Source organism: Nicotiana tabacum, chromosome 1, assembly GCF_000715075.1.
Source record: "Nicotiana tabacum cultivar K326 chromosome 1, ASM71507v2, whole genome shotgun sequence".
NCBI lineage: Eukaryota > Viridiplantae > Streptophyta > Magnoliopsida > Solanales > Solanaceae > Nicotiana > Nicotiana tabacum.
The window spans coordinates 19091583-19111106 of NC_134080.1; the positions used below are offsets into that span (position 1 = coordinate 19091583).

Below are 19524 nucleotides of genomic sequence, written 5' to 3' on the forward strand. Positions count from 1 at the left end.
ATGCAACATGTCCTCCAATATCTGAATAGTGTGCTCGGACTGCCCGTCCGCCTGAGGGTGAAAAGTTGTGCTCAACTCAACCTGAGTACCCAACTCTCGCTGCACAGACCTCCAAAATTGCGATGTAAACTTAGTGCCCCTATCTGAAATGATGGAAACTGGGACACCGTGCAAACGAACAATCTCTCGGATATAGATCTCTGCTAACCGCTCTGAAGAATAGGTAGTACACACAGGAACGAAGTGCGCAGACTTGGTCAGCCGATCCACAATCACCCAAATAGCATCGAACTTCCTCAAAGTCCGTGGAAGTCAAACAACAAAGTCCATAGTGATACTCTCCCACTTCCACTCGGGAATATCCATCTACCGAAGCAAGCCATCCGGTCTCTGATGCTCATATTTTTTCTGTTGACAATTGAGACAACGAGCTACAAATCCCACAATATCTTTCTTCATTCTCCTCCACCAATAGTGCTGCCTCAAATCCTGATACATCTTCGCAGCACCCGGATGAATGGAATACCGCGAGCTATGGGCCTCTTCCAGAATTAACTCCCGAAGCCCATCCACTTTGGGCACACAAATCAGGCCCTGCATCCTCAACACCCCATCATCACCAATGGTCAGATCTCTGGAATCACCATGCTAAGCTCTGTCCTTAAGGACAAGCAAATGCGGATCATCATACTGGTGCTCTCTGATGCGATCATATAAGGAAGATCGAGAAACCACACAAGCCACTACCCGATTGGGCTCCAAAATATCTAACCTCACGAATCGATTGGCCAAGGCCTGAACATCAACTACAAGAGATCTCTCCCCAACTGGAATATATGCCAAACTCCCCATACTCACCGCCTTTCGGTTCAAAGCATCGTCCACCACATTGACCTTTCCCAGATGGTACAATATATTGATATCATAATCCTTAAGCAACTCCAACAACCTCTACTACCTCAAATTGAGATCCTTCTGTTTGAAGAAGTGCTGGAGGCTATGATGATCAGTAAACACCTCACAAGACACACCATACAAGTAATGCCTCCAAATCTTCAATGCGTGAACTATGGCAGCCAACTCCAGATCATGAACGGGGTAGTTCTTCTCATGGGGCTTCAACTGACGAGAAGCATAAGCAATAACTCTACCCTTCTATATCAATACATAACCAATACCAACTCTCGAAGCATCACAATACACGGTATATGAACCTGAAGTTGATGGCAAAACTAACACTGGAGCTATGGTCAAAGCTATCTTGAGCTTCTGAAAGCTCTCCTCACACTCGTCTGACCATACAAATGAAGTACCATTCTGAGTCAACTTGGTCAAGGGCAATGCGATAGATGAGAATCCTTGAATAAAACGACGATAATAACCCGCCAAACCAAGAAAGCTGCGAATCTCTGTGGCTGAGGACATTTTGGGCCAACTCTGAACCGCCTCTATCTTCTTCGGATCAACCTGAATACCCTCGCTGGACACCACGTTCCCCAAGAAAGCCACTGAACTGAGCCAAAACTCACACTTGAAGAATTTTATATAAAGTTTATCCTCCCTCAATCTCTGCAACACAACTCTCAAATGCTCCGCGTGCTCCTCCTGACTACGTGAATATATCAGAATATCATCAATGAAGACTATAACGAACAAGTCAAGATAAGGTCGGAACACACTGTTCATCAAATGCATGAATGTTGCTGGGGCATTGGTCAGCCCAAAAGACATTACCAAGAACTCATAATGACCATATCGGGTCCTGAAAGCTGTCTGAAGAATATCCGAGTCCCTGATCTTCAACTTGTGATAACCTGAATGGAGATCACTCTACTGGGAACATAATCAATCATGCCTCGCAACTCAATCCGTGGCACACCCGGTATAGCCAATATGACTGTCTTAGCATGATAGTCCAGAATAGCACGACACGGAGATAGCCAATCCATGCCCAAAATGGTATCGAAATCCACCATACACAATAATAAAAGATCCACACGGGTCTCCAAACCCCCAATCATCACCACACACGACCAGTACACTCGGTCTATAATAACAGTATCGTCCACCGGGGTAGATACATGAACATGTGAAGCAAGAAACTCATGGGGTGTACCCAAATAACGAGCATAATATGATGACACATAAGAAAAGGTGGAACCGGGATCAAATAATACAGAGGCATCTCCGTGGCAGACTGAAACAATACCTATTATAACGGCATCTGAAGCAATAGCATCGGGTCTGCCTGGAAGTGCATAGAAACGGGCCTGACGGCCACCTGATCAACCTCCCCCTCTAGGGCAACCCCTAGATGACTAACCTCCACCCCTAGCTGGCTGGGCGGGTGGTGGTGAAGTAACTGGCGCTGAAGCCAATGACTGACCCCTCTGTTGAGATGACCTCGCAAGACGATGAGGGCACTGCCTCCACATATGACCCATCTCACCACACTCATAACAACTCCCAAGTGCTGGAGAAGGGGACTAAAGGGAACCCCTCGCACCGGAGTGACTAGCAGATGCACTCGGCATAGAAGAGCCCTGGACTAATGGAGCACGGGACGAACTTTGAGCTGGAAGGGCACTAAGTGATGACTGACCCTGATGAGAATTGTGAGAACCATGACCCGATGACGCCCCACGACAACCTGGGCGAGCTGGCTGAGCATGCTTGAATGGACGACCTCTGCTGTGCTGAAACTAACCTCTCAAAGGAGTATCACTGTAACTACCAGATCCTCGAGGCCTCTTGGCCTCCCTTTCCTCGCGCTCCTGGCGACGAACAGACTCAATCTCATGGGAAATATCCACAACCTCCTCAAACATAACACCAATCACCCTATCCCTGATCATGAGAATACGAAGCTAATAAGTGAGGCCATCAACAAACCTCTTAATCCTCTCTCTATCTGTCGGAACCATCCAAACAGCGTGACGAGCTAACTTGGAGGACCTCATCTCGTACTGCGTCATAGTCATCTCTCCCTAACGCAACCACTCAAACTCCCTACGCAACTCCTCTCTGCGGGACTGTGGCACATACTTCTCCAGAAAGAGAACGGGAGAACTGCTGCCAAGTAAGGGATGCTGCACCAACAGGCCTACGCCTCTCAAAAGCCTCCCACCAAGTGAAGGCAGCTCCATATGTAGATATTTATTTTTGACCCACGCATTAGAATCACCTTTAATAGTCCTAGTATTTTTAGTATATTTATATGAGTTTATTTCTATAGAATTTTAATTTATTACTAGTTTTAATTCTATTTTTAAGGTACAAAAATTGAAAAATACAAAAAAATATTTTCATTTTTTATTTTATTTAGTATTAGGTATTTTAGAAAGATATATTACTTTCAACCTATTTTTAATCTAATACAATCCTTAAAATTACCAAAAAATAGTTTCAACTTTCATTTTTAGCTTTTATTTTTAATACTAATAGTTTATCAATTTCAATTAAGAGTTTTTATATTTTTGTAGGTATTTAAATTGGATTTTTAGCTTGCTTTTGGCCCAATTTTGTAAAGTTCGGAGCCCAATTCAAATATAGCCCAATACCCCTGACCCGCCGACCCAGTCCGCCTGACCCGCCCCACTCATTTGTTTTAATCCTGGCCATAATTAATTTTAATCCAATGGCCCATGTTTTATCCCACTCCCATATAAATATAACCTTATAATCATTAACCCTCAACCTAAACACTAACCAAACGGCGCCCCACCCCAACGCCTCTACCACTGCGTTCGGTCGCCGGAAAACTCCCTTTCCGGTGACGCGTTTTGTGGTCCCTTCTCTCATGGTCCCATCCTCTAATTCTTTCCCTCCACGTCACCCAAATCACAACAAACTCCTCACTCACCACAATCTTCCATCATTGTTTTCCCTCTATTAATCAAATTCAAATTCTTTTTAGACAATTTTTGGAAAATTGGAGGTTGTAGGATTAAGATTCTTTGGTCCTAGACTTCCACTTGTCTAGAATTTGTCTATATAGAAGAATTTCGGATTTTACTTTAAGGTTTTTGTATTTTTCGGATTTTTTTTTAAAAAAGAGAGGAGATAATTTTCGAATTCCTTGGAAAGGGAGAAAGAAGAAGCTTCTAGGATCCCTATATATATCGGAATTTTTCGGACAGAAGAGGGAGGGAGTCGGAGAAAAAGAAAAAGAGAAGTAAGAACTAGGGTTTCGATTTTGATTTTTTCCTCTGATTTTTGGTTAGTTTTGTTTTCCTATATATATATATATATATATATATATATATATATATATATATATAATCAGTTTCATCTATTTAGCATTTTACATCAAGAATCAGAAAAGAAAACACAAAAAGAAATTTTCTTCTCTGGATTTCGATCTTTGCTTGAAACATGGAATTTGTTAGAGTCCGTGCGGGATTTTGAAGCAACCATCCGTGGCTTGTTCGCGGTCTTACTTGCAATCCATTTGTTCGATTCTATCGATATTTCTTGTCGGATTTTTGGGGTTAAAGAAGTGTGTAGTAGCGGATTTTTCCTCTGTTAATTAGAAGAACTTCGACGTAACAGGTTCATTCTTCTCCCTCTATCTATTGGTGGCAATATTATCTTGTGTGTGATGATAAGTTATTCTATAATATCGGCCCATAGAAATGGTTTCACGTCACTGAGATTTGGGGTTAATGAACTTAAACTCACTGAGGCGTATTTAGTTTCTTCGAAAAATATAGTACTGCTCCATTGATGTCCGTTAGATTTGGTTTATGGCGCTTCTCCTTTCAAGCTAAGCTTGAGATTTCACTTTAATGGGTATAACTTATTTTGGGAGTCACACAGTTGATCTCTTCCTTTATACGTGAATAACACTTCTTTGGTTCATAGCTTTGCCAAATAGATTTTTAGTTAACAAATATTTGGTATGGTTTCGAAATTGTGATTCTCTGCTCATTTAGCCAATTTTTAGTCACAAATGAAAACATGACTGAATTTCCTTCAAGTATTTACTGGAACCCAATTCTTGAGACAGTGAATCTATTAGTATTTTTCTTTCATTCTTGGCGTTTATATCTTTTACTAGCTTTGTGTAAGATTTGGAGTATTCTAGTGTTCTGCCCTTTTATAAATATTTTAAAATGTGATTAAATATACTGTTAAATGAAGGGGTATTTCACATGAGTAGTATTGTTTTTAAAACAGAAAAAGAAAAAGTAGACTTGAGGTTCAGACGGTCTTATGGAATGGAGCTTAAAATTGCAATGTTAGTAACATTAATATTCAGTTACAGTCATGAATCTTCCTTTTTAGTGTAGTTAAAAAATCAAAATTGGAAAGTCTGCAGTTAACTTTGCTAACTCATATTAAATTGTGGTCATTCCGTTTCTTTGTCTTACTCGGTCATTAAGGAAAATTTCAGTTGGGCATTTGTCCATTTCTTTGTTTGCATTAGATATTATGAGTTATGCTTTAAGTATGCTTTTGTTTGCTTCGCCTTTGTGTTTTCTGTTCTGAATGCCTTGTATCACATTGTGCGCATATCTCTTGTTGATGAGTATGGATCGTTGGGTTGGGTTTAAATAGAACGAATCAAATTTGAGCATGAATTGAATTTTCCTCTTATTTAATACTCTTCTATTTATTTTACTTTCATAACTTACCCGTTAGTAGCATGTTTAGGCCGACCACATTTGGGTAGGCAAGCCTTAGGATTTTTATTGGTTTCGAGGCGAGAGGTTGTTTCCTTAGTTAAGTTTGTCTGGGGAATGCCCCGAGGTATTTGTAATTGGAGGTCGATAGTAGAACTCATGGTATTTTCATTTTTATTTTCATTTTTCTCTTTATTAGGTGGGGACGACCTCGAGCTTCTTTTGTGTTTATTTTTTTTTGTGTGTTATTACCTCAATTCGAATATTTTAAAAGCCAACTTGATCGAGTACGCCACCGTACTAGTTACGGGACTTGGTGAGTGCCTAACGCCTTCTCCCCGAGTCAAATGAACCCCCTTACCCGAATCTCTGGTGCAGACTAAGTTTTGAAGTCCTAGTGTTTTAAAAGAAAAATTTATTTTTTAGAAAAACGGTGACCTGACACACCGAAATCAAATGTCAGGTGGCGACTCTAAGTTAATCCTTTTGAACACGGATTTTTGTCACTTTCTAATTGAAAACCCGTTTGAGCCTCACAAAATATTTTTATTTATTTAAGAGGATTTGTGAGTTTGTAAAAAAGGGGGTGTGACATCTCTGGCGACTCGGCTGGGGACTTGCAGGTTCGAACTAGTACTTGATCTTGTTGGCTTTTTAGGATATTCGTTTGAGGTTTTTATGTGTGTTTGTTTGCTTTATTTGATTTTTATTTTTGTTTTATTATTTTCTAGATGCTTATTTGTTTACAGATTTCTTTTTATGTGTTTATTGCTTTATAATTGTTATCATTTGCATAACCCTGGGTCTTTTTTCTGCAACAAGTCTTCCGGAGTACGTTTGAGCGTACACAGTCTTTTTGTGAGTCACCCGTGTCTTTAGGGGGGTGGCGTGGGAGCGTGGAGTGGGCGGATAGCTAGAGCAGCCGCCATCGACCACGTGTCGCCCCGAATTGCCTTGTTAGTGAACCCCAAACTTGGGTCAGCCTTTAGGTCATTTTTATTTGCATCATGTCATTTACACCTAGTTAGGGCTCGGTCCCAGGCACCGTGTCCCATCGTAGGAGGCCTATCCAATTTTTGTCAAAATGGGCTTATGGCCCAAAAAGACATTTAATCATCCTTATGTGCTACATGCTGCATTTCTTTAGTGGTAAAAGAGTCATTTGGCGGACCAACAATATTTGAGGGCGAAGTATAAAATGAGGCAAGTAGGGCCCACTCACATTTTTCTTTTATAATTTTTGGAAATCCAAGAAAAAAATGAAAAAGAAAATCCAAAAGATTTTACATTTTTCTATTATTTTCCAATAATTCAAAAAAAAGGGAAAAAGAAAAATCCAAAAAAGATTTTACATTTTCCAAAAATAAAAAAAAGTGAGAAAAAGAAAATCCAAAGAAATTTTACATTTTCCATCATTTTCCAAAAAGACAAAAAATATGGTTTTTCCAAATTAGTTGCATTTCTTTTAAAGGCTTTCTCCTATGTCCAATCTTCCCGAACTACGCGAACCTGATTCTCGTCTCTCGGGGCGAGATACGTAGGCAACCCACATAGGGTTCAGTCTTCCTAGTGTCTTAGGTTCTTGGCTTTGCGGGGTCTTAGCCATATCTTGCATTTCTAGCCACTTTCGGCCATTCTTGCAAATTGGGGTCATTTTCGCAAAAGTGGTTCAATAACCCATGTCTTAGGATCTTGAGTCCACAACTAGGTGTCATATTATTCTAAGGTCCGTCCTTTTCAAGTTTGCATCTTTAGCCACTTCTGGCCATATCGGCCGTTTTTGCAAAACGGGTCATTTCTGCAAATTAATTTTGGGCCATGATTATTAAGAGTTAGAATTCATATAAGCTTTAGTGAGATATTCCCATGTCTTTGAGGTCACCTTTCTTGAGTTTGCATTTTTAGCCACTTTTGGCCCCTCAGGCCATTTTGTAGAAATAGCCCAACCGTCCCCTAGAAAATGTTGTGGTGTCACATAATATCTTGAGTCATTAACCATGATTTTCCCATTCAGGTATGGATCCACTTACTAACATTAGAGTATCGATGGTGGTCAAAGTCCCTAGAAGGCTAGTAAAATGGTGGAACATGTTCACATTACTTGAGCAACGTGATTTGATGGGTAAATTAGGGACTCTTATTTCTTTGATGGACATCACTCCCCGTCCCGACCTTGTAGAAGAAATTTTGACATTTTGGGACCCACAGAAACTAGTATTCAAGTTTGGGGATCTTGAGATGATACCCACCTTAGCTGAGATAGCCGGGTTAACCCGCCTGCCATACCTAGACAAAGATTTGATTTACACAAGGGCTCATTCAAGCACCAAGTTCCTTAAGATCATAGGGATGGATTTGGAAGATCACATGGGGTGTCTAGATCAATCTTGGGTACCTTTGAACTTTTTATTCGAGAGGTTTGCTCGTCCTACTGGGTATGAGACCTTCGTAGATGAATTTTCCATATCATATAATTCTTGGAAGAAGAGGCGTCCTATGGTCTTCGCTATCGCATTGTTGGGTCTCCTGGTCTTTCCTTTGGAAGGTAGACATATTAGCACGCGTCTGGGGTCAATAGTCTTTGCACTCTTCCATGATAAACATAGTAGTAAGGTCACCTCGGTTCCGACAATTTTGGCAGAGATCTATCGTGCTTTGACCAGGATTCGAGAAGGTGGGATGTTCTTTGAAGGAATCAACTTGTTGCTACAACTGTGGATGATAGAACACTTACACCCCGACACCATGTTTGAGAAAGATGTGATTGACTGTTGTCTAAGAGATCGAGTGAAGTGGATCGAGCATAGGATGACGTTCGATAAGTTTGCCTTACCACTCGGAGATCAGGATTGGGTTGATTACTTAGGATCCTTGACTGAAGAGAAGATATTGTGGTCATACCTTTGGATTGATTTGAATGTGATTTTGGCAGGATCTCACGTGCAAGACTTCTTGGTACTAATTGGACTTTGGTGTACTAGACCATATACCCCTGCTAGAGTGATGCGTCAGTTAGGGAGGCGGCAAAAAGTCCCCTACATTCCTGATTCTCATGACTTCATTAGGGAATTTGACACTATGCCGCATAGGGAGGTCGACATCTAGACCTATCATGCAATGAAGATGGGTAGGGATACTTTAGCAGCTGACCCACATTCACCTGGGTATACCCATGGGTACTTCATATGGCTACAGTCTACTCAGCGAGGGGTTAGCAGGCCATTGCCCCGACGTGTTAGAGGAGTATTTGACGAGGAGGCCACCTCACGGATATTACTTAGACAGTTGATGGATCGATTTACCCAGGCATAGGAAGACCATGCAGCAGAAAGGGTTGGGGTTCGAGCTACACTTCAGTCACTAAGATCACAGTTGGCAAAGTTGGTAGAGAACATGGGACAACACCGTGAGTACCTTACTATAGTCAGCCTTCCAGATGCGGGCGCGCATTCCAGGATTCTCATTCCCAGCTTCGAGGTGTCCTTGCAGGGTATAATACAGAGCTTAGATTCGACAGGATTGATGGGGCCATCCGGATCTTCATCGGACCCATCCCATCCACGACTGTTGCATTCAGGAGCAGTTTGAGGAGCCATTCTATTTAGATGTTTTGAGATTGTCTTATGTTGTCTTTTACTTTCGCATCTTGTCTAGGAGTACTGAGTCCTTTAGGTAGTGTCAGAGTCTGTCATAGTGTAGTCGAGTCTGTCATGTCTTTCATTATCGTACTTCCCTTTGTATTTTAGTATCGAAAAGTTTTAAATGAAAAATCCCAAAAAGATTTTATTTTCCATCACTTTTCCAGAACTACGCTTGGTCTGATTCATGAGGGACATGATACGTATGCAACCTACATCAGGTTCGATCAAATCATTTTTGGTTCAAAATAAAAAGAGAAGGGAAAAGAGAAAAGAGTGATAAGAGGTGTTGGAAAAGAAAGAGAAGGAAGGATTGAAATGAGCAGATTGGGATGATGCCATATGACCCTACAAACCTCAAAGCCATTTTAGAACTGTTAATTATTGCTAGGTGCATTACACGTACTGTGATATTATTATTTGATAAATGCCCTAACGCTAACATGGCAGTTTTGTGTTGTTGTCCTCTGTTATTTTTATTCAATTTACAGGAGGGTGGTTAGTTTGTTGGCATCCTGGCAAGTCATCCATACAACACCCGATCAAAGCATCAAACAGTCATGGCTAGCAAGGAAACAGACACTGGAGTTGTAGACCCACCAAGGGAGATTGTTGAGTCGGAATCGGAATTGCAAGAGGAGGTCTGGAGGTTGAAGCACCAGATGGCGGAAATGTATCAGGCCTGGATTAAGGGACACCCTCCACCCTCGTTCCCTACCAACTACACAGAAAACCCTACTTCCATTCCACCACTCTCTCAATCCTAGATGCCCAATACTATTGATCTTTCCCCACAACACGCACCTGGCTTTACACCTTACCACAACTACCCCGACACTTCAGCCCAAACTGTTCATGCTCCGCCAGCCAAAACAACCTCGTACCCTCCTCTGACATCTGCTCCTATTTTTATGCCCCCTCCACAAGATACCCTCCATCGATCCTCTAGTGAGCCCGCATTCCCCACTCCAAATGCCCACTACTATGCACTGAAGCCCATCTTCAAAGTCCCAGATCCTTACTCTTACACTCCCCAATTTAAGCCTCATGTTGAAACTGACAAACCACCCAAGAACACAGAGCAAGAAGAGATGTTTAGGAAGGTACAGAGTCTGTAGCAATCATTGAGAAATATGCAAGGAATGAGAAACCAGGTGAGTGTGGCCTACAAGGATTTGTGTTTGTTCTCCGATGTCCAACTGCCTGCTGGGTTCAAGATGCCCAAGTTTGACTTATATGATGGCCATGGGGATCATGTAGCTCATCTGAGGGGTTATTGCAGTAAAATGAAAGGCGCCGGGGGAAAAGATGAATTACTAATGGCATACTTCAGCCAAAGTCTGAGTGGGGAAGCTTTAGAATGGTACACCCGCCAGGACGCTAGCAGGTGGTACACCTGGGACGATATGGCTCAGGCCTTCGCCCGACACTTTCAGTACAAAATAGACATTGTTCTAGACCGTCTATCTCTGACCAAGGTGGAAAAGAAACCCAGTGAAAGCTTTAGAGAATGTGGGTTCCGATGGAGGGAGCAAGTTGCACGAGTCAATCCTCTAATGGAAGAGGACGAGATGGTTAAATACTTTCTTCAAGCCCTGGAGCTCACTTACTATGGACGTTTGATCTCAGCCATTGGTAAGTCTTTCAATGATGTGGTGAAGATGTGAGAAATGGTGGAATAGGGGCTCAAGTCGAGTAAGATTATGAGCTATTCTGCTATAAAAGCAACCACCCAGGCAATCCAGAGTGGTACCGGAAGTTTGCTAGGCAAGAAGAAGAAGGAAGATGTCGCTATGGTTGTCTCCGGATCATGGCATGGCCAGAGGGGTTCGCCTCATCAATATACCCATCCTCTACCCCGACCTCAAACCTACGCCCAAGCTCCATATAATCCACCTCAACATTACTTTTCCCCGCAAAACTCCCAATACTCAGCCAGGCCATCCTAATACCTTGTTCACCATGCACAGTCATATGCTCAACCCCCTCCTTACCCGCAATGGCGTGCTCCTACTCCGTAGAATATATACCCAGCTCCACAAAATACCTATCCACCCCCAAAACCCTATCAAAACCCCACTGGTTCAAATTTCGATTAAGACCAAAGTATAGGAGAGAGCCAGCAGCAGAAACAAACTTTCACCCCGCTTAGAGAGTCCTATGCTAGTCTGTTTCAAAGGTTAAGGCAGTTGGACGTCTTGAGGCCGATTGAGTCAAAGATACCAAATCCTCCTCCAAAGAACCTCGATTATTCCCTGAGGTGCACCTATTGTTCTGATGCTCCAGGGCATGACATAGAGAAGTGTTGGCATTTGAAAAGGGCAATCTAGGAGCTCATTGATACAAACCAAATTGTAGTCCAAAGCCCAGACGCGCAGAACATCAACCAAAACCCTTTGCCAGCCCATGAAGAGACACATATGATTGAAATAGTTCACAAGGATGGGGAGACCAAGAAGTCTTCTAAGTCCGTCATGATTATTCGGGCTAGTGAAAGTAATTTGGTTAAAGCTCCAGACTTTACTAAAGCAAAGCCCTTGACAGTTGAAGGGGCGACAGAAAAGCCGAGCTCGCTTAATTTGAAGCCACCAGTGTTGGTCGTGAAAGGTCTTTCAAAAGATATTGGGGCAAGTACGGAAAGTTCAAAGGTGGTAGTGCCCGGGATTCTAAGTAAGCATGTCATAGTTGTGAAGGGGGCTCCTATCACCACTATCATCATTAAACTAGTGACCCAGCTGCTAGTGATTGATGCCAAGGCTGTTCCGTGGAACTACAAATAAGTGATAGTGCCATACAAAGGAAAAGAAATAGAGGAAAAGGTTAATGAAACTGGAGGATTGACTCGTTCTAGGAGATGTTTCACCCTAGAAGAATTAAGGAAAGCCAAGCTATTCAAGGATAACAACCAATAAAGAAATCGGTCACCGAGGAAGAGGCTGAGGAGTTCCTGAAAAAGATGAAAGTGTAGAATTATTCCATTGTAGAGCAGTTAAGGAAAACACTAGCTCCGATTTCTCTTTTGTCTTTGCTGATACATTCAGATGAACACCGCATGGTCTTGATGAAGATTTTGAATGAGGCACATGTTCCTGATAAGATCATAGTCAACCACTTGGAAAAGATAGCTGGCAAGATCTTCGAAGCAAATAGGATCACTTTCTCGGGCGATGAACTTCCTATGGAGGGTAAAAAACACAACCGAACTCTTTATCTCATAGTGAAGTGTGAAGATTCTGTTGTCTCAAGGGTTTTGGTTGATAATGGCTCTAGTGCGAATATTTGTCCCCTGTCTACTCTGCAAAAAATGAAGATTGGCTCTGAAAGAATCCACTTGAACAGTGTGTATGTTCGAGGCTTTGATGGGAGAGGTAAAGATTCTGTTGGAGATATAATTCTCAAATTGTTGATAGGGCCAGTTGAGTTCACCATGGAATTCCAAGTGTTAGAGGTGGTTGTTTCCTATAATCTGTTGTTGGGTAGGCCCTGGATACATGCTGTTAAGGCAGTCTCGTCTTCTCTGCACCAAATGATGAAGTTCGAATGGGATAGGCAGGAAATAGTGGTGCACGATGATGAGGATTTGTCAGCTTGTAATGACACAATTGTTCCGTTTGTCGAAGCTGAAGAGGATAAGGGACCTTGAGTCTATCAGACTTTCCAAAATAGTGTCTGTTGATAAAAGTCCTGAAGGAAAATGCATTCCGGGTCCTAAGCTATCCTCCGTGTCCGTCATGGTTGCGAATGAAATGTTGAAGAATGGTTTTGTGCCGGGCAAGGGTCTGGGCTCATCTCTACAGTGTATTATGCATCCAGTGCACCCCAATGGGAATCTTGGTACATTTGGTTTGGGATTTATGCCCACAGAGAAGGACGTGAAAATGGTTAAAAATCTGAAACAGAAGATATGGTCGCTCTCTAAGCCCGTCCCATACATCTCTAAGTCTTTTGTCAAACCAGGGGCCGAAAAGCCTCCAACCTCCTCAATCCCAAAACCTGTGGTCGATGTTGATCAAGAGCTGATCAAGAGGTTCTAGAGTCTGTTCGATGAGGTCAATATGGTAGAAGTTGGTAAAGGCTCTATTAAAGTAGATGTGCAGCTCGTTTGCCCAAACGTGTAGCTTAGCAATTGGGAAGCTACTCCTCTCCCCACCAGGAGGGAGTTTTTGTAGTTTGCTTAGTTTTCCTTTCTGTTATCTAGGTTATTCCAGGGTTGTAATCCAGATTCTTAGTTTTTGCTTGTTTTGATGTTCAAACCCTTCTATCCTTTTAGTTTCAATGAAATGCAATTTCCCGTTTTTCGTTATTCTTAATAGTGTTTTGTTCTTTTTCTTTTGTACAGTTCTTTTTATGCAGGTTGCAATGACATGACATGCATGAAGAATTTTTTGCCGAGTCTTAAAAGCCAATCTAATTCTGAAATAATAATCCAAGAAGTAGAATATGATGAAGATGTAGCATTTGAGGAAATCAGTAAAGAGCTAAAACAATTTGAAGAAAAACCAAAGCCTAATTTGAGTGAAACTGAAGCAATCAATTTAGAGGACCAGGATAATATTAGGGATACCAAGATAAGTGTGCATTTAGAGCCGTAAGTTAAGGAGGAAATAATCAAGACATTGTTTGAGTACAAAGACGTCTTTGCATGGTCATATGATGATATGCCGGGCCTAAGCACTGATCTGGTAGTTCATAAATTGCCAACTGATCCAGCATTCCCTCCTGTCAAGAAAAAGTTGCGAAAGTTCAAGACTGATATGAGTGTGAAGATCACAAATCAACTTACTGCAAATGTCATTCAGGTCACTCGATATCCCACTTGGTTAGCCAATGTTGTTCCAGTACCAAAGAAGGATGGTAAGACCAGGGTATGTGTTGATTACCGTGATCTTAACAAAGCAAGCCCAAAGGATGATTTTCCATTGCCGAACATTCACATTCTGATTGATAATTGTGCCAAGCATGAGATTGGGTCTTTTGTGGATTGTTATGCAGGATATTACCAGATCTTGATGGATGAGGAAGATGTAGAAAAGACAGCGTTCATCACGCCATGAGGAACATATTACTACCGGATAATGCCATTTGGTCTGAAGAATGCTGGGGAAACTTACATGAGGGTGATGACCACCATATTTCATGACATGATACACAGAGAGAGAGGTTTATGTAGATGATATGATCATAAAGTCAAAGAAGCAGTCTGACCATGTCAAAGATTTAAGGAAGTTTTTCCAAAGGCTCCGCAGGTATAACCTCAAGCTCAATCCAGCAAAATGTGCATTTGGTGTCCCGTCTGGGAAACTGCTGGGATTTGTAATTAGTAAACGCGGCATTGAGTTAAATCCGTCGAAGATCAAAGCCATCCAAGAGTTAATGCCGCCAAAGAACAAAATAGAGGTGATGAGCCTGCTTGGAAGGTTAAATTACATCAGCAGGTTTATTGCTCAGCTCACAACAACCTGTGAGCCCATCTTTAAGCTGCTGAAGAAGAATGTTGCAGTCAAGTGGACTGACGAGTGTCAAGAAGCATTTGATAAAATTAAGAGGTACCTGTCGAATCCACCTGTGCTGGTCCCACCAGAGCCTAGAAGACCTTTAATTCTCTATTTGACAGTCTTGGATAATTCTTTCAGTTGTGTATTGGGTCAACATGACATCACGGGAAAGAAGGAGAAAGCAATCTATTATATCAGCAAGAAGTTCACTCCCTACGAGGTTAAGTACACTCCGCTTGAGAGGACATGTTGCGCCCTGACTTGGGTGGCACAAAAGTTGAAGCATTATCTATCGTCCTACACTACTTACCTCATTTCTCACATGGATCCTCTAAAGTATATCTTTCAGAAGCCTATGCCCACGGGAAGACTTGCAAAGTGGCAGATTTTACTTACAGAGTTTGACATCATCTATATGACTCAGACCGCGATAAAAACCCAAGCCTTGGCCGACCACTTGGCCGAGAATCCGGTGGATGATGAATATGAGCCACTGAAGACTTATTTTCCTGATGAAGAGGTCATGTGTGTTGACGAGGTTGACCATGATGAAAAGCCAGGCTGGAAACTCTTCTTTGATGGAGCTGCTAACATGAAAGGGGTCGGAATAGGGGTTGTACTTATCTCTGAAATAGGGCAACACTACCCTGCAATAGCCCAGCTTCGATTTTATTGCATCAACAACATGGTTGAGTAAGAAACATGCATTCTGGGTTTGAGGTTAGCTATAGACATGGGAGTCCAGGAAATACTTGTTCTAGGAGATTCAGATTTGTTGGTTCACTAGATTCAAGGAGAATGGGAGACTCGATATTTGAAGCTTATACTGTACCGACAGTGCTTGCATGATCTTTGTCAACGATTCAGATCGGTTGAATTTAGACATATTCCCAGGATTCATAATGAGATTGTTGATGCCTTGGCTACTCTGGTGTCAATGTTACATCATCCGGACAAGGCTTATGTCGACCTCGTGCATATCCAAGTTCATGATCAACATGCTTATTGTAATGTGGTGGAAGATGAAATCGATGGCGAACCTTGGTTCCACGATATCAAGGAATACATCAGGTCGGGGGTATATCCAATACATGCTACAGGTGACCAAAAGAGAACCTTTCGATGTCTGGCTAGTGGATTTTTCTTGAGTGGAGGAATCTGATTCCAAAAGTTGTAATTTTGATCCCTTTTCATCTTAAGTTAGTTTGAGCCTTCATGCCACCCTTTCTTTCTAACCCTATCCAAAAGCCTACATTACGGTCCAAAGAAAGACATTCCAATCAATCTTTGAGGATGCCAGATCAAGCAAGATAGAGGTATGATTTACATCATGGGTAACACTTTGTTCATGGGCGCAAGAGAGAATTTAAAATGAGAGTCCTATTGGTGAAAACCCTCACGGGCACCGTAAGGCAATGGTGAGCTGAGAGAAAATTAAAAATGAGAGAGTCTTATTGGTGAAAACCCTCGCGGGCACCATAAGGCGATGGTGAGTTGAGAGATGAACAAATGAGAGAGGCTTGTTGGTGAAAATACTTTAGGGCACTACAAGTCGAATGAGGCTCATGACTTTACAGAGAAATTGGATCAGTGAAAGCCCGATTTTAAAGTATGAAGACATGACATGAATTGAAAATATGATTGGTTGGACGGATTAGGCTTATTAGTCCGAAATGCATGTCATGATCATTGGAGCTGGTTGCTTCCCTCAGATAAGTCTTCTTTTTCTCGTTCTTCTTCATATAGTCATCTGTGTTCAAAATTTTCCTTTATTCCTTTTGTCAAAAATCATTTCACTTTGCTCTTTGAGTCTATCTTTATGGGTCTCTTTCGAGTCAGCCCTTGTTGAACAAGCAGGAAAGAATTTCAAAGCCTACTTCCAGCTTCTAAATTGCACAAAGCGGAGTCCGGCCAGGCACATCACAATTGACTTGATTTAGAATAAGCAGTATGGTGATAACTAAGGTTCAGGTAATCAAGTGAATCTTGAATTTTGAGAAAATACAAGGATTCAGCAACTTTCAAAATGAAAACACAATGCAACAAGTGAGTGTGAGAGATTCAGGTCATGCAGAAGTTTTGTGGTCCAGTTCCAATTAAAAGGTCAAATAACTCCTTGCTAGCCCGAAACAGCTAATCAAAATGAAGCATGGCAGTGGCGGAAGCAGACACTCAGCAATGATGCCACAAATTAACCACAACATTTTCAAACTAACAAGATTTTATTTGTCTGAAACAGGGGCAAGAATTTTTTTTAATCCACAGGGACCTCCCATGGAAAAGCATGGTTCAGGGAGCAAGAAATTCTGTTAAGAATCCTCCAGGATGTGGGCATGGCTCAGGTAAGTTCATTATCAGTTCTCAAGACCCTCCTGGATAATGGGATTTAATTTTCAAATTCTCAGGACCCTCCTGGATAATGGAAGTTAATTTTAAAAGTTTTCAGGACCCTCATGAATAATGAGATTTAATTTAAAAGTTCTCAGGACCCTCCTGGATAATGGAATTTAATTTAAAAGTTTTCAGGACCCTCCTGGATAGTGGGATTTAATTTAAAAGTTTTCAGGACCCTCCTAGATAATGGGATTTAATTTAAAAGTTTTCAGGACCCTCCTAGATAATGGGATTTAGTTTTTAAATTTTCAGGACCCTCCTGGATAATGAGATTTAATTTAACATTTTCAGGACTCTCCTGGATAATGGGATATAGTTTTAAGTTCTAGCGTAAGTTCTCCCTTTAGAAAATATAATTTAGCTTTAAAGTTATCACTCTTAAGATGAGATTTAATTTGAAGTTTTCAGGGTCCTACCGGATAATGGGATTTAGCTTTTAAATTCTTAGAGCTCTGTAGGTACCATGATTCAATTAACACTCACAAATATGCCCAGATCCCAAACTGGGGCAGAAAAAATTCTTTTGTTTTGTTTGTTTTGTTGAAATGTCAGGCGCCCACCTGGATAACGAGGGAATACAGTCTCAAGTTTTAGCAATAAGGCTCCCACCTGGATAACGAGGGAATACAGTTTCAAGTTTTTGCAAGCAGGCGCCCACCTAGATTACGAGGGAATACAGTCTCAAGTTTTAGCAATTAGGCGCCCACCTGGATAACGAGGGAATACAGTTTCCAGTTTTAGCAATCAGGCGCCCACTTGGATAACGAGGGAATACAGTTTCCAGTTTTAGCAATCAGGCGCCCACCTGGATAACGAGGGAATACAGTTTCAAGTTTTAGCAAGCAGGCGCCCACCTGGATAACGAGGGAATACAGTTTCAAGTTTTAGCAAGCAGGCGCCCATTTGGATAACGAGGGAATACAGTTTCAAGTTTTAGCAATCAGGCGCCCACTTGGATAACGAGGGAATACAGTTTCCAGTTTTAGCAATCAGGCGCCCACCTGGATAACGAGGAAATACAGTTTCAAGTTTTAGCAAGCAGGCGCCCATTTGGATAACGAGGGAATACAGTTTCAAGTTTTAGCAAGCATGCGCCCACCTGGATAACGAGGGAATACAGTTTCAAGTATTAGCAAGCATGTGCCCACCTGGATAACGAGGGAATACAGTCTCAAGTTTTAGCAATCAGGCGCCCACCTGGATAACGAGGGAATACAGTTTCCAGTTTTAGCAATCAGGCGCCCACCTGGATAACGAGGGAATACAGTTTCAAGTTTTAGCCAGCAGGCGCCCACCTGGATAACAAGGGAATACATTTTAAAGTTTTAGCAATCAGGAACCCACCTGGATAACGAGGGAATACAGTTTCAAGTTTTAGCAAGCAGGCGCCCACCTGGATAATGAGAGAATACAGTTTCAAGTTTTAGCAATCAGGCAGCCACCTGGATAACGAGGGAATACAGTCTCAAATTTTAGCAATCAGGCGCCCACCTGGATAACGAGGGAATACAGTTTCAAGTTTTAGTAATCATGCGCCCACCTGGATAAAGAGTGAATATAATTTCAAGTTTTAGCAAGCAGGCGCCCACCTGGATAACGAGGGAATACAGTCTCAAGTTTTAGCAATCAGGCGCCCACCTGAATAACGAGGGAATACAGTTTCCAGTTTTAGTAAGCAGGCGCCCACCTAGATAACGAGGGAATACAGTCTCAAGTTTTAGCAATCAGGCGCCCACCTGGATAACGAGGGAATATAGTTTCCAGTTTTAGCAATCAGGTGCCCACCTGGATAACGAGGGAATACAGTTTCAAGTTTTAGAAAGCAGGTGCCCACTTGGATAACGAGGGAATACAGTTTCAAGTTTTAGCAAGCAGGTGCCCACCTGGATAACGAGGGAATATAGTTTCAAGTTTTAGCAATCAGACGCCCACCTGGATAACGAGGGAATATAGTTTCAAGTTTTAGCAATCATGCGCCCACCTAGATAACGAGGGAATATAATCTCAAGCTTTAGCAATCAGGCGCCCACCTGGATAACGAGGGAATACAGTCTCAAGTTTTAGCAAGTAGGCGCCCACCTGGATAATGAGGGAATACAGTCTCATATTTTAGCAATCAGGCGTCCACCTGGATAACGAGGGAATACAGTCTCATGTTTTAGCAATCAGGCACGCACTTGGTTTACGAGGAAATACAGTTTCCAGTTTTAGCAATAAGGCGCCCACCTGGATAACCAGGGAATACAGTTTCAAGTTTTAGCAAGCAGACGCCCACCTGGATAATGAGAGAATACAGTTTCAAGTTTTAGCAATCAGCTGGATAACAAGGGAATACAGTCTCAAGTTTTAGCAATCAGGCACCCACCTAGATAA

General features: G+C 41.9%; 2 protein-coding genes across 2 annotated transcripts; both read left to right on the forward strand.

The window, feature by feature from the left end:
* Positions 1-7670: 7670 nt before the first annotated feature.
* On the forward strand, positions 7671-8729 carry LOC142162039 (uncharacterized). Its single transcript, XM_075218341.1, has one exon. It carries the CDS (start codon positions 7671-7673, stop codon positions 8727-8729), a length of 1059 nt encoding a protein of 352 aa, XP_075074442.1.
* A 3711-nt stretch (positions 8730-12440) lies between these two features.
* Positions 12441-12905, forward strand: LOC142162043 (uncharacterized). Its single transcript, XM_075218345.1, has one exon. The coding sequence runs from the start codon at positions 12441-12443 to the stop codon at positions 12903-12905; it is 465 nt and encodes a 154-aa protein (XP_075074446.1).
* Positions 12906-19524: the final 6619 nt, after the last annotated feature.